General features: G+C 36.5%; 1 protein-coding gene across 3 annotated transcripts in view; it reads right to left on the bottom strand.

The window, feature by feature from the left end:
• Positions 1–16819, bottom strand: part of tgo (Aryl hydrocarbon receptor nuclear translocator homolog tgo) — a 166389-nt gene that overhangs the window by 134651 nt on the left and 14919 nt on the right. For all 3 annotated transcript variants that reach the window (XM_069815570.1, XM_069815569.1, XM_069815571.1), the window contains exon 2: positions 14420–14468. In XM_069815570.1, the coding sequence (XP_069671671.1) occupies positions 14420–14468 (49 nt within the window). The remainder of the gene's footprint in view (positions 1–14419; positions 14469–16819) is intronic.

Below are 16819 nucleotides of genomic sequence, written 5' to 3'. Positions count from 1 at the left end.
TCTATATAAGCACTGTTCATTTTAATGCATTTCCACCCCATATAAGCACTGCTCATTTTAATGCATTTCCACCTCATATAAGCACTCCTCATTTTAATGCATTTCCACCTCATATAAGCACTGTTCATTTTAATGCATTTCCACCCCATATAAGCACTGCTCATTTTAATGCATTTCCACCCTATATAACCACTGCTCATTTTAATGCATTTCCACCCCATATAAGCACTGTTCATTTTAATGCATTTCCACCCCATATAAGCACTGCTCATTTTAATGCATTTCCACCTCATATAAGCACTGCTCATTTTAATGCATTTCCAACCTATATATGCACCGCTCATTTTAATGCATACATATTTCCAGTTACGCTACGTGTTTATAGAGGGGTGAAAGTTGCATCGGAAGCGACACATCAAAGGAAGGTAAGAGCATAAGCAGGCAGGATAGAACGTGGGCGGGTGTAGCACGAAGTGGAATAGGTGCATCAGCCAGCATTCCTTCTCTCTACTACTCATGCTAACACTCGTAGTTACTCTTTTCTAACATGTCTTTCGAGAAGAAAGGCTAATCTGAGAAGAAATTACGGCAAAATGACTATACTGAAGAATCAAATTAAACTTGAACAGCTTCAAACAACAGGAGTCGTCTTCAGTGATCAGGAGCTGACTATGTTTGCAATTATTAGTCTACATCCGAGGTTCGCATACTTCGATCTCACCGAGGACGATGGCGATGACTTCCTCCGGAAGGAAAGAGAATGTACGGCACATATAAATCATGTTTCAAGGCTCCAGGCAAAATTTTCCACGTATTCCTCGCCCACGCCAAAATTCAACTTCACTACAGTCAACATCCTTGCCAATGAAGTTATAATAGGTAAACACAACGAGAGAATTTATCTAGGAAGCTCAGATCCTCGAGTAGCAGATCCCGAATGGCACGGGAACACTAGAATGTAGATAAAATGCATAAAATACGTTTAATAAAAATGACACATAATTTTTATACGCAATTAAAATTATAATGGCGCATGAATTGTCTCATACTGGATAATAGCGGAATTTTGATATTTGTTTGTATATAAAGTAGTTTATTGATACAAACTTCCCTTATTAAAGGGTTGCCACAAGGACAAAATGTTATAAACAATTAATTTTAGTGAATGTAAAATTTTTGTTTACCCTACACACTGAAATATGAAGTTAACAGTTTTTAAATTATACATACCACAATCTTCAATCTCAAATAAAACACATTAATTGTTAAATACATAAAGATGATTTCTCAAAATTGAAACAGACCGCTTAATAGCGATAATGGTCAATCGGAGGAGAAGTGCTTTATCTAATCACACTGATGTCCAGAAATTAGCAAAATATTTTGGAATTGTTCCCCATGTTCCAACCATCAACTCCGTTACTATCAAATTGTCTAGATTGTATTTTAATTTGTAATAATCGATTATGGGGTCATATATAGCTTTCTTCTCAAAATTGACCTCTTCTGCAACTTCTGAAAACTAAAAACAATGTTCATATAAAGTAGCGATCTATTTGATCGACACATTGTTACATAAAGTTATATAGCCTATTCGTGATCATTTATTGAAAATATAGAGCCGTATTCATAGACATTTTTAGCGCGGGCTTCCGGTGGATGATCAGCGTTTTTCGTATTCATAAACCAGTGTTAGCGATAGGATATGATTTGAATTCTGTACTAGTAACCAGTGGATAGCCGGGGCTAGCTTAGTACGCTCGTAGCGCGTGCTGCGAAATGTCTATGAATAGCACCCATAAAGTTTTGGTTATTAGTTAAACGCACAACTGACCTTACTTTTCTCTGGCATGTTCTGTAATTTTATTGTTTCCTTTTTTAGCTCTTACTTACTTACAAATGGCTTTTAAGGAATCCGCAGGTTCATTGCCGCCCTCACATAAGCCAGCCATCGGTCCCTATCCTGAGCAAGATTAACCCAGTCCTTAACGTCATATCCCAGCTCCCTCAAATCTATTTTAATATTATCCTCCCATCTACGCCTTGGTCTCCCCAAAGCTTTTTTTTTCTCCCTAGCATATTTAATTTCTTGATCTACAAACGGGTTGAAATTTCGTTGATATTCTCCTGAATTATTTATCTCTGAACATCAAACTATTGGACTGATAGGATATTATGACGGGGATGCGCAATAGATCTTTCAAGTCGCACGGCTGTTAAAGCCCTCCCCCCCCTTAAATTCAATTCAATTCAATTCAATTCAATTCAAATTATTTATCTTGTATCACTTTTGCCGCCACATTCCACATGGTTTTCACAGCATACTCTTTATATTCCTCACCATTTGATTTTCTCATGTTAATACTTCAATCTTTTAAAATGTTTTCAGCCTGTTGAGTTTGCGTTTCCCTTTTCAGTTCATAACCACTCACTTCACTAAACTGTTGAAAGTGACTCCACAAATATTTTCTACTTTTTTCTATATTTTGTAGTTTTGCATTCAAATTACTTAATTTTATCCTTTGACGCATGACCAAAATGATTTAAAATGCCCGCCATTGTCGCCATCCACAGTACATATTTAAACTTTTTTTTATCATTTTATTGGGTTATTTTACGACACTGTATCAACATCTAGGTTATTTAGCGTCTGAATGATATGAAAGTGATAATGCCGGTGAAATGAGTCCGGGGTCCAGCACCGAAGGTTACCCAGCATTTGCTCTATTGGGCTGAGGGAAAACCCCGGAAAAAACCTCAACCAGGTAACTTGCCCCGACCGGGATTCGAACCCGGGCCACCTGGTTTCACAGCCAGACGCGCTGACCGTTACTCCACAGGTGTGGACTATTTAAACTTAGTAATGCTTATTCAATGAACAGGAGATGATAACGCTCAAAACGATCAAGATGAACTGAGGTTGCGATAATTTTCTGAAGAATCACGACTGTGGTTGGATTTTTTACCGTTACTGGTAGAAAGTAGAGTGACGTAGTGACGAAATATAAGTGAAACAGTCAAGTAATTAATCTTTCGCACTGTCCTCTCCTCAGCAGTGAATATTAAGGGCTCGATGCAAAATAATGGTAAGCCACGAACTGCTAGTTTCATAGAAAAAAAAACTTTTTCAAAGAATTCCATAAACAAAATTTCGCTTTCAACATATTTCAGATCCTCTAAAATCTAAACCAGGCCTGCAGAACTGTAGCTCTTGAGAGCGACTGCTTTCCTCCCCTCTTTTACCCCACCCACCTTTTCTACCTGTGCGGTCACGACGTTCTAGTTACGCTCGGCTGCATCAACATTCATTCTCGGGGCGGAAGTCGATCATCCCCAATAGAAGTGGAGTGAGGCTGAAGTCATAGTTCCCCTACTTTGCGAGTTCTGCAGGCCTGATCTAAACGAAATAATTTGAAATTTAATAATATGTATTTTTAAGTACCAATATTACAGACATAATCCCAATATTAAACCCACTGATGCAGTTCTTTTCAGACAGGTTTACTACAATATATTTACAGTGGAATTTCAACTTCGATAAATATGTGGCTTATAATCTTGCATTAAGCCCTTCATTCAATTCTAGAAAGCTATCAGAATTCCAAAGAGAACTTATTTAAACATAATATACTGAGGCACTGAACAACTTTAAAAGTTAGTCCTAATGAGAGTATTATTAGTTCTACATTAGAGTCAGCACTAATTGTTATTCAAATATGTTTGCAATATTAAGAACTTCACAGTCATTATCTGTCGCTCAAGCGGTAATGTACTCAGTACATATCCAGTGGAACTGGGTTAGAATTTCTGCGAGAAATCACTTCTTTCTCCTCCTCCTTGTTTCATATGAAAGAATTTCTACCACTTAGTCTAAAAAAGAATCTTATTTAGACGCTTGCAATGCACCATTTTGATTATTGCGATTCCTTGCTAACTAATGTACTGTATGCTCACTCTTTGCTGAGGGGCTACAACGTGTTCATAACGTGTGCATACGATTGATCTGCAATACTCGTAAATTTGACCATATAACACCTTCCCTCCAGTTACTTTCATGGGTGCGTCTGAAGGAACGAAGAACAATACATTCACTGTCTCTTTTGTTTAGAATCATGCATACTTTTACTCCGAATTTTCTGTTATCGCGCTTTCAATTTCTTACAACTCTTCGAAACCGACACCAAGCACTTCTTTCTATCCCTCATCATAGAACGTCTTTATACTTATCCTCCTATACTTTAGAAATACCTCGCCTCTGGAATTCGTTATAATGACATCAGGGACTGCCGGACTTTATCACAATTCAAAATCAAATTGGACAATTTTGTCTTATTTAATGGTTTTTAGGTATTGCTAGAAGTGTTGATTTGTAATTTTTTTTTACTCTAGATTAAAATTGCAAGTTTCTTGTTTATGTTAGTTAATTAGGACACAATTAATTACGATACTTGATCACTCATTTAAAGTTTGTGTGACTGCAACCTGTGTATATTTTTGTGTGGCTTGATTTGTTTATAGTATGATTTCCTTTCTTTTTATTTCTGTTATTGTGTTTGTATTTCTGGTGGTGTGGAAGAGAAGGCCTGACTTGAGTACAGGTGTCTTGCCTTGTATTTTTGTTCTAAATTGTCTAAAGCGGTAACCCTGTTTCATACTGACCAGATGACAAGGAATTTTTAGTCGGTTATTTAACGACTATGTATCAATTGCGCGGTTTATTTAGCACTGGTCCAATTGGTAATAGACAGATATTTGACAAGAGGAGTCCAAGAAATGGTTACAGAAGTACCTGACATTCGACTTACAGTTAGGAAAACTAGGAAAAAACCAAATCTGGTATTAGCCCAGCGGGATTCAAACCAGGGTGAGAGCCTTCGGAACCAAAGATATTTCCACTCCCCCCCCCCCCCCGCTATCCTAATTCCAAAATTGCTCAACTATCGCCGTTAAATACACTTACGACACTCAGATAATATAGAAGACCCCTCAATACTCTACAACATACATGGGCACAATTTTCGGTTACGTGAGGCACTCGATTTGAAATAGTTTGTTTACTAGGAGAGGAGACTGCAGAGTAGGATGGAAAATATAAACTGCTGTGACCTGCGTCACCTTATCGTAATCGCTAAGGCGGTCAGTGGCAAATTATTAGGAAAGCGCTTGGTTAACGTGAGACACTTGAAAACTTCTATTCAATTTGGCAAATTAATTCGGCAGTTTTAATCATAAACCTCTTTACTGTTTCTCCATCGCTGAATTGATATAAATCACAGGCGAGAAATTGCGTAACTAGCCAATAATATTCCATCACGTTGTCTACGTTTATTTTCTTTAATATTCTGGCGTTTCTCAAGATTACTTAATAGATTTGCACGTTCTCGACCTAAAATAATTTCAGAAAATCATATTTCCTTTTCTACGCACATTTGATTTTTTTTTTTTATATAAATTTATTTTGGAAATAATACGTACAAACAACATGTAATTCCTCGTAGGCTAACTTTTAATGCAGCGTGTTTAAGGTGTAATGTCGTATTTAGTATACTATGCAAATGTTAAGATCATAAATTTTCTTCGGAATAGTACGAGAGATAACATTTAATTTGTCTTACCTTCTAATTCAGCATGTTCTTTATGACATAAGGAGTAATGTCGTTGTATATTAAATTTATTAATGCCTAATAGGATTTTCGAGCATAACATACATCGTATGTTCTCCCCTTCTAAACAGCAAAAAATCTCTTCCTCCCATTTCTCATGAAAGAATAGTTTTCTAACGCGTACACACTGCTTTGATAATGTCATTATGCCACCACTGATATTGCTTATGAAACTGATACAGAACCTGCCCACGCCTAGGAGCTACGTGAGGGAGGAACGGGGACTGTGAAGATGTCACTCAGAGCGATAAGCTCTGTGAAGGTCAGTGAGGCAGAAATTCTCAAGTGAGGCACGATGCCCATCTCTGCTCTACAATGATGTTTTGTTTTTCCCGTCATTATTTTTCCAAAACTGCTAAACTAAAGCCTGTGTAGTTGCAAAGGGGCAATCCCAACCATACAAGAACTCTCAATGCTCTACAATGACGTGACCCCGGGGACACGACAGCATTTGTGCGGGTCGGGTGTTGTGAACTTCAGCATTGCATCGGTTTTGATTTAGGATGAGCAAGGCAGCGTGCTGCAATATCGACTACGACTACCGAGGCGGGCGGATCGTTAGGACCGGAACGTGTGCTGTTAGCAGGTGCATTAATAATGGCGGGAGACAAATGACTGCAGTCGCGGTGACGGAGGCCATCAACAACAGCTAATTAAACAGAGGCATGTGTGTGAGGGAATACTAACACCAAGACTCTGCCGCCACCCGCCACACACGTCACGGCCGCCTTGTCCTCTGGCCGGGAGACCAATGGGGGCACAAAAACCTAAGCATTTTCCCAGTATTTCAAGTGACGCACGATTAGCTAAGCGGGGACCCGAGTTTGTACCTCGGCGAATTCAAGTGGAATTTTACGTATACAAAGACTGTTTGACCCCATTATCGCAGTCATACGAAGGTCAAACCCCTCCAACCTACCATTTAAACATACTGTATCACCCAGGCTTCTATATCTGACCTTCCACAGAATTATAAAACAGATATCCAGCCGGTTTCATCAATGTTATATTATGCTTGAGAAAGTCCAATTAACAACTGGGATGTTCCAAATTCAGGTCATAATCGAAACTTTTTTTTTAATTTATTTATTTTATGTCGCTTTAACTTAGGAAGTCATATCGCGACAATACATAAACAATTCTTACAGTTTACATAGAGTTTACTGTAGTACAATAATCATTTTAGATACATTTGTAAATGTTGATAGCTTTCAGAAATTTAATTAAGTTTTAACTGAATGATGGGTTGTTTAGAACTGTTGATAAGTCTGTTGGTATATGGAATTGATCTCGATGAAGGTGATATAGTGGACATTCAGAAATTAAATGGCGTACAGAGATCCTACTGTGGCAATTGGTGCATGTTGGAGGAGGAGTTCTGTCTAGAAGATAAGAATGTGTAATTTTGGTGTGGCCAACTCGCAATCTGGTGATTATTACTTGATCTTGACGTTTAAAATTCTGTAGTAGATATTTCATTCTGGAATGCTGTACTATTTCGTGAAGTTTGCTGCATGAAGACTCTGTCCATGATGTTTGCCAATGGTTGTGCAGTTTTCTGGTTAATGTATTTAATGGCGTCTGTATGAGGAATAGACGTTAAAAAATGCAATGGAAGTCGTGTAGCTTCTTTTGCTGCGGCACCTACAGTTTCATTTCCAGGAATGCCCTGATGAGAAGGGATCCATATTAGAGTTATTTTTCGTCCATGTTTCATCAAGTCAGTGAGCAGCTGGTGTATTTCTTGAATTAGTGCGTTGGTAGAGAATATATCTTGAAGAGCTTGTAAACTTGATTGAGAATCAGTGTGAAGAAGATAAGATTTATCAGTCTCTGTTTCCAGAATATATTCTAAAGCTTTTTTGATGGCGTATAACTCACGTGTGAAGACTGAATAAAGAGATGGCACGGTATAATTGGAACTGTTTCATCAATACTACAGATTAAAAAATTATCCCATAAAAGTGATACATACTTCCTCATTATACTTTTGTGTTTTTCACAACAATTCAGTTCTTTTGTCATGCTGCGGATTAACTATTATTAAAAATACATTAATGACATCATTTCACATGCATATAATTAAGTCGAACTTTCGTTTTCTAGACTGCACGCAAAAATGTCATCTACAATATCAATATAATAAAATATAATATAACATAATATAATATATGAGACGCTCAAAGTACAAATGGCCCAACCCACAATATTTGCATATTTATTTCACTGCTTTAAAGAGCTCCTCATATTATTCTCTTCAAAGTGTAAATCGACCTAATCATCATTCTCAATTTTTTCACGATATTTCAGCACAATTTTCGTATGTATATCGCATTTTGCGCAATTTTACAAAGAGTTAAAGTCGAAATATAATATTGTGGGCTGGGCCATTTGTGCGCTGAGTGCCTTATAATGTCAGACTTCATTTATAAGCCTACATTGTATAGTTCAGGTACATGCATGTAATAATTAAATTTACATACGTATATAATCATTAGAGATCCTGTTTTACAATGAATAAAAATTTTAAGTTTTGATATCAAAATTTGGTTAATTTCGGTATTATTTCACACATAAAAACATCAAATTCGGTGATATTTCACAATTAAAAATGACAAGTATTTACTTTCGACGTGCAAAATACATTACTACAATACTACACAGAATAGAGGTCTGTATGATCAAGGAAATCTGAAAGGTCTTTATACATTTTAAACTATGGTATTCACTTAACTTAAATCCTTGTTTTCTCCATTTTTAATAAATGGCGCTTGGCCCACTGTGGCTCTGAACCCTTCTTTTAACCTTTCAAATCCGATTTAGAAAACCAAACATTCCTCACACACAACCGAAAAAAGAACATTACAAAAGTGTCTTGAGGTTCACCACTTCCTAGTATTCACGCGCGTGATCATGCACGTACACATAATGTATACCTATTCGTATATGCATTTATGTATCTAGGTAATTAGCAGTTCTTTATTCTACGAGCCCTTCTAATTATACCGGGTGACTCTGTGACTTGTTACAAACTTTTAGGGGTGATAGAAATCATTCTGAACAATTTTTGTATAGTAATTCGTGTCCGGAAACATTACGTTTGGTAATCTGATTCGGTTATTTAACGACGTACGAGATCACATGCCGTCAGTGGTATTGGTAATAGTGAGATGGTATTTGGCGAGATAAATCTGAGGATTTGCAGTGGGATTACCTGATATTCGCCTAATAGTCATGGAAACCTCCAAAAATAAGGTTACCAGATATTTTTCATAATTTCAGGGGACAGATATCTGTATATGAAAAATTACTTTGAACATTTCTGTTAGTTTGCCATTTACTTACATTGTTCTTATACTAAAGAGTTAAAATAATCGTTCTACGTAACTACTACTTAAACTACTGATGCTTTTAGAAGAGTGATTTTTTTTAAGTAGTTGTTCTCTGGATCCAAATTTTGTAGCAAATTTGTGATAGCAACCATGGCTCGAACAGTTTCTAATCTCTGGATTTTTTCGATCTCCACATCATGTTCTTACGAGTAAAAGAAAAAATGCTCTTCACTGAAGCATTATTACTTCCAGAAAGACACGGAGATATTTCAATTAACTTCTGGAGTTGTGCATAGAAAATACTTTTTGGAGGAAATTTAAAAAATAATCATTCCACTTTGAGCAAAAATCAGCATTTTCCTCATTACATTTTGCTATTTTCTCTGAGTCACATATTTCTTCAAACAAGAAATTTCATTAAACACTCGTTTTTTTTTTTTTTTTTTTTTTTTTTTTTCCATTCAGGTCAAGTCCATCTACTCGTATATAGGAAGAAAAATAACGGACTATATTTTCAAATTTTTACCTTTCTGGATGACATGTCAACAATACATATTCCATATACCTTATACAAAATACTAGAGCATCCGATAAGTAATGGCAACAATGCTGTAAATCAGTGCTCCTAGCTCTGACCACTGAAATCTTGTACTACGTAATTGAGCATAGATTGTTTCATAAATTTGCAATATTGAAAGTCTCTAAGTAGTCATATTTTGTAAATACAGTGGCTGTTTATGATTTGTGGTAAACAATACAGCCTAAAGGTACGAACAAAGGTACTTCATAAAAATCCAAGTTCCAAGAGAAAAACATGCAACTCACTGCTTTAGGCGTTACAAGAGCCTGTGGGAAAGAAGGCCTACCATACTGAACTATTGCAAATTGGGTGGAAGAGAGACATTCGCTTTCAATCAAGAGCCGACATCCGAAGAGCTTTAGATCAATCAGTGAGATATATATATATATAATTTAATTTATTGGTCTGACCCAATATTTTGGGTTTGCCCTGCGACACAGAATAGCTCACAATAAAATTTAAAATGAAAAATTATATAAACAGGTTTCAGACAAAATTGATTAAGACATAAGAAAAAAAAAAAGAACCAAATATAATTTAAATTGAATGTACACCATAAAGATGCTGACGAAATATCGCTACAGAAAATTTTATTATGGTGGTGACGATGGCATCTTGAAGATCTCTCGTCAGCTTGTATTTTTCCTTCCACTTTACAAAGGCGTTCGGAATGGTGCCTCTCACTCCGAAGAAGAGACCGGTAACTGTGATTTTTTCTATGTTGTATTTTGCCGATAGGTACTGAATCGTGGGCTCGTAGATTTTCTTTTTCTCTTCGTTCACTTCAGATAGTTGAGTGGCTGAGATTTTAAATCTGATTGTAGGATCAATTATTTCGGCTGTCTGTTTATTTCTACTTATAGCTATGATATCGATCCTACGATTGCTTCCACCATCAGCAATACAATGAACTTCCTCGTGAACGTCTAGATTTTTGGATCGAAGTGCATCTGCGATCATAGAACGTATGATGTTGTGACGTTTTATTCTGAATACTTCTCCCTGTGGGCAACTCCCAAGCACATGTGGTAAGGTTTCATACTCACTGCAGTGTCTACAATGGGTTGTGCCTGTAGAGCGACCAGGGAGAGAACGTATATATATACTGCTCCAGATGAAGTCCGTCGTCTTCCAAGAATTTGGCAACATATTGTTGACTTGACAGGAGATTATATTTGAAATAAGTAATGTCAAAAGTAACATAAATAAATTTAGTGTGATACAGTAACTATGTTGCCATTACTTTTCGAATGCCCTAGTAATATATCTTATTTTGTGAATGAATATCCCAGGCACTGAGATATTCACAGCATTTTCATAAAATTAAAATAATCAACACTTCAAATCGGAGGATATCTGGGGAAAAATTATTAAATTCGGGGGCATTCCGGAGACGAATTTTCTTCGGGGACTGTCCTCGGGAAACGGGGACGTCTAATAACCTTATCCAAAAATCCAACCTGGTAATTGGCCCAAGCGGGATTCAAACCCATGCCCGAACGCAATCTTGGATCATGCATGAGTCTCATTTGTTATACACAGTCTACGCTGGTGGTGGTGGTGGTGGTGGTGGTGGTGGTGGTGGTGGTGGTGGTGGTGGTGGTGGTGGTGGTGGTGGTGGTGAGACTGGATGCGATCCTGGGAACTGTCTGAGCGCGGAATTCGGTACAAGGGACTAGGGCAGTTGCAGAGGGAGGGAAAGGGACTTCCACCCGGCCTGCGTGTCGACCTATTCACCCAAGTGGCAAGGGAAAATAAAAATCTGAGATTATCAGAGTGTAATTATATGTTTCACCCCAACGATTGACACGACATAGAGCAACCGCGAGACACGGCGGCGCCATCTGTCCGCTTGTACACGAACTACGGGGACGATGTACCATCGACTGTCGATGTCGGCGTGGAAGCATAGACTCAAACCCAAATACAAATGACCTTCGAACTCTACTCTTGAGAGACATTTTATGGAACACACTAGTTTCAAGTATGTATACATCGTTGGAAAAACAGCTACAGTATCGAGCTTCTCTGCTGTAAACCTACGTTCAAATCACGGATAGTTTTGTTCAGTTTTTGGGGCAAACATGATGCTGTCAGAGGTTTAATCAAGACACTCTAGTTTCCCTGTCACCATTACAATTCTCTAATATAATTGAATCAGACGGAGCTAAAAGGAATTAAGTCACTTTTGACAACTTTTCAGGAGAAGCAAAAAATATTCCACTATTAACACAAATATTATATTTTTATGTTATAGAAGACAAAAGAATATTTAAAAGTCTTAGTTCCTTCTTCCACCGTTCGATGCGCATGACATCAGTTGTTCAAATTGTTGCATGACCCAAAAATTCATATTTTGACTTAATTCCTTTTAGCTCCGACCGATTCAATTATTATCGTCTTAGGAGGAAGTGTCGGGTCTTCTTAGCCGACTTAGTGACTGTAACATGTTCTTTAGCACATGCATTAGGGTTTAACATTTGACATACCGCTTGAACAGAAAATAGATTAATTCAGAAAAGAATTTTGAACAATTTCTAGTCTTTTTTAAGGATACACCAAGGTGAAATTTTGTCATTTTTTTAATTCGATTTTTCATTTTTAACACAAAACCTTATATATGGTTCATAGAGCCCCTCCACAAATTTCAATGCGAATAGATCCCTCCAATCAGCTGTCGCGGCCAACATTTAATTAAAAGGTTGCAAGCTTTGGCTGGCTCTTTAAACTTTTAAACTTAATTTTCTCCATTTGCATTTTTCTTACTGTTTTACTAAAAACGCTAACCCTTCTCCAAATTTTATACTATCATTCATTCATTCATAGTGTTCTGCATAAGAGCTGGTCTCTCACTGCAAACCCAGCATTCTCCAGTCTTCCCTATTTTTTGCCTTCCTCTTAGTCTCCGCGTATGGTCCATATATCTTAATGTCGTCTATCATCTGATATCTTCTTCTGCCCCGAACTCTTCTCCCGTTCATCATTCCTTCCATTGCATCCTTTAGAAGGCAGTTTCTTCTCAGTCAGTGACCCAGCCAATTTCTTTTCCTCTTCCTGATCAGTTTCAGCATAATTCTTTCTTCACCCACTCTTTCCAACACAGCTTCATTTCTTATTCTGTCTGTCCATTTCATACACTCCATCCTTCCTCATATTCGCATTTGAAATTGTTCTAGTCGCTTCTCTTCATTTCGTCGTAATGTCCAAGTTTCTGCCCCCATACAATGCTACACTTCACACAAAGCATTTCACTAGTCTTTCTTAGTTCATTTTTTCTACCAGTTATCACAATTTTTACCTGTCTTTATATTTCACTACATAAAATATATTGTCTTTGCTCTTGAAGAATAATTTGAAAAATGTAAATAGCAAGTTATGGTTCTGAAGTTTGAATGGTATGTAGAGCAAATTGTAAGAAAAATGTTGAAACTTGCAGTAGTACTTATTTTTTCAAAATAAATTTAGATTTACAAAAATGTTAATAATTCATATAATTTTAGATCAATGAGACGAAATGTTCTACACAGACTATTTATATGTAGCATGATGTACGTACAAATTTTCAAAGACCTAGCTCAAACGGTTAAGAAAATTCAAATTTCACCTTATCAAGTCTGGTTGGTACAAGTCAAACATTCTTTTATATCCTTATTTCTTCAAGAATTCAGGCAGACGGGACGTTCAAAATTCTACAGAGCGAAAAAATAAATTAAAAAAAAAAAAAAGGAATACAAATTTGTTTCCCTTCTTTTCCTCGCTCTCCCTCTTTCCCATCTCACTTTTCCTCTCTCAATATGAATAACTGTGCTGTTAAGCCTATTGTAATAAATCAGATGTAAATGTGGTACTGGAATTACAATTGATGGCGTTTGGTGTTCACTGCTTCCAGATACTGTAAGCTGGTAAGCTAAGACTTCACTTCCCTTTAAAGAAACCAGCTTTCACCCTACGAATCTCGAATTTAAGGGAGATCATGAAAATCCTCGACAACAGCGAACAAAATATGCTGAAGAATTAGCGAAAGGATCGCGAGGCCAACTGGAGTGACATGAGAAATATTACTCAGTACCTTTCAAGTCTACCAAAAACTTCACTTTCGACCTGTTAGATCTGTGCTTGGAGTATTTGGCACTACTAGAATGCATACGGTTAAGTATGAATGTTTTATACAAACTGGGTGAAATAAACGCTCTCTTCTTTCAATCAAATATCGAATCCATTGTACTTCTCGTGTACATGGAGATGCGCTTCGAATATATAGCAATCAACTTTTTAAGTAGGTAACATTAATCAGTTGCGAGAACTCTGAGAACTGCTATACAAAACTGAATTACAGTAACTACGTATATTTCTCGATCGCACATTGGCATATTGCGGAAATGGTAAAAATGTGTTCAGAGCTGTCCACAACATTACGACTGAACGTGGAAATCGGACAAACACACCTAACAAAACACATGGAAGGGAATAGAGACCAAAGGTTCGCCTCTAATCTTCAACAACGCTGCCGACTTTCATGCAACATCTCAAACAGTAGGATACAAGAATACAAAACTATTCACTACACAAATGTGTGGTTTCAGACGATCCTTCACAACCTGCAGGTAAGTAATAATGTACACTAGGTCCTTCGTTACCTCGTGAAACCAAATGCTTGCGTTCGCCGTAGCATATAGTAAGAACCTTAGAGTGGGGGTAAGTCTCCCTTGTTATGAGTAGAAGCGTAGTGGAGGAGGGAAGCTTCTCAGTCCACTTTCTTTGATGCGCAGGTAGGTTTCACGAGATACCGAATGGCCTATACGGGAATTATAAAGTCAAGAGTATCTACATATTCCTCAACTCACCCTATCGAGCCAGCGCGGCGTTTCTGGATGACCTTGCTGGGGTCAGTCCCTGAAAATAGAAATAAACTGGGATCAAAATCTGCATACCTGTCAAAATAAATGCAGTTATTCCTCCATCTGTGAGGATAATACATGGTAACATGCAGGTATCAATATGTTACAGTGCCTGCAATTAACCACACGTTCCTACAGTTAGGATAACAAAACAATAAATATGATTACAAACAGGATGTTTCAAAAGTGATGGTAAAAATTTAAAACTCAAAATTACACACTAAAACAAGCAAAAAAAATTAGTCAACATGGGTCAACAAACGAGCCGTTTGCAAGATAACGCAAAATTTCTCTATAATATCCGTCCATAATTTGACTGTTGACCCGCGCCGTGGCGTCGTGGTCTAAGGCATCCTGCCTAGGACCAAGCCCCTACAGTCTCGGCTGCGCGAAACGAGGAAACCGGGGCAAATTGAACGCTGCGCTTGCCGCCATATTGTTGGAGAGCAGACAAATAATAGCAGTACGTAAATCACGCAATTTAACGCTGTGATGATCTAAAATTGACATATTATGGCCATTTTCGACGTTTAACGTAAAATTAGGACGAAATAAACATATTCAAGTTTCATTGATATGTGTTAGAACATTAAAGAAAAGAAAATACGTACGCAGCAATTTATAGAAAACATACTGATACATCCATAAATAGGCCTACACAATACACATTATAGATTGTATAATTTTACGATAATCAGCAAATTGTTAGGTTTCAGAGAATCTAAAATTATATTACCATACTAACTCTTAGATCACAAGACATAAATATATGCACCTTGATTACACAAGTTCTTGTTATAATCAAATTCCTAAGTGAAATAAATATGCGATAATCAGTATAGACTTGTTGTTAAATTTTAGAGAAACAAAAATAAATTATATTACCGGTACTTTTAGACCACAGGACATAGGTAATCTGGCAAAATATAATATGCTAAGGTAGCCAAATTACATTGAATTCATTCTTCAATTAATAAAGGGAATGCTATCAATTATAAAAAGTATCGGTACGTAATACATTGCAAACAATAGGTAACGTGAAGACCTAAAAACTAAACAATCACTTTATGCAAGATAAAAAAAAACACATACTTTTAATGTGTGGATTTTTTACATATTGTATTTTTATTTTAAATAAATAAAATAGATATATTATCATTGCTTGCGGAGTGATGGTACATAATTTTTATGCACATATGCAATATCAATGAGATGCCATTCCTTGCTTTTGTTAATAAAATATATCCGGCAAAATGTAAAATAGTTATTTATAGGTGAACTCTGAATCATAAATTCACAAAGGAGGCTTAGCTATTATAGCTATTTCTTTATTTATTATCTGTATATTTATTTATCCATATATGGATCTTGAATGAAAGTTTATTATCTTGCAGATAAATTCATTTACATAATAAAAACAAAAAGTTATCTTTCCACTAATGTTTTAACATCTGATGTGTAAGTCTAAATAATTCACTCAGTGGGATTTCTCTAGTCTGATATACCTGTACTAACAATTAAGTATTCTTTATTGTCGTAAACTACTGATTGATTTTTAATGATATTGATATTGTAACAACAGAGATAATATTATATCGTACCTTTTGCAAATAGCTTGGAAAATTAAACAGGGATGGTATTATCGCCGGGCTCTCAGGGTTAACATTCGGCAGGTCTTTGAGCGGCCTCATGCGTTCGGCAGGTCTTTGAAATTTAATTGTATTATTGTTTTCAATTTCTTGTGTCGCCGCTCCAATCACTCGCCTCAATTTCAATAATGCAACCAATAAGCTGCTTCAATTATTATTAAATGACACTTACTTGTCTAATCCACGTAGACTAAACCCGAGGTTGCAATGTCTTGTGCTGAGGACGAACATTAAGGTATGTGATTAAAAATTATTATTAAAGAGTTATTATTAAGAGTTAAGAAAGCCAACGTACTCGTATATGAAATAATAATAATAATAATAATAATAATAATAATAATAATAATAATAATAATAATAATAATAATAGCCATTTAACAATATAACAAACTAGTGCTTATTCTTATCGAGAAAGTAGACGTGACAACGTGACGCTTAGAGTGAAACCTACAGAGCAACAATCGGTCGGCAAAATTATTTTTTTAAACCACACCGCACGTTATTGTATGATGCCGACATGTTAAGCATGAGTCCGCGGCGATAATATATCATCTTTCAAAATTATATTGCCATTACTTTCACACTATTCACTAAAAACACCCGAGATAAAACAAAGGACAAGTATGACAATCGTGTTTACCGCTCTATTTCTACCAGTAGCATGGCGGCGTAAACATGCGCAGACTGGTTTCAATTT

Source organism: Periplaneta americana, chromosome 17, assembly GCF_040183065.1.
Source record: "Periplaneta americana isolate PAMFEO1 chromosome 17, P.americana_PAMFEO1_priV1, whole genome shotgun sequence".
Taxonomy (NCBI): domain Eukaryota; kingdom Metazoa; phylum Arthropoda; class Insecta; order Blattodea; family Blattidae; genus Periplaneta; species Periplaneta americana.
The sequence above is the reverse complement of the archived record's forward strand: the minus strand, read 5'-3'. Positions and strand labels throughout refer to the sequence as shown.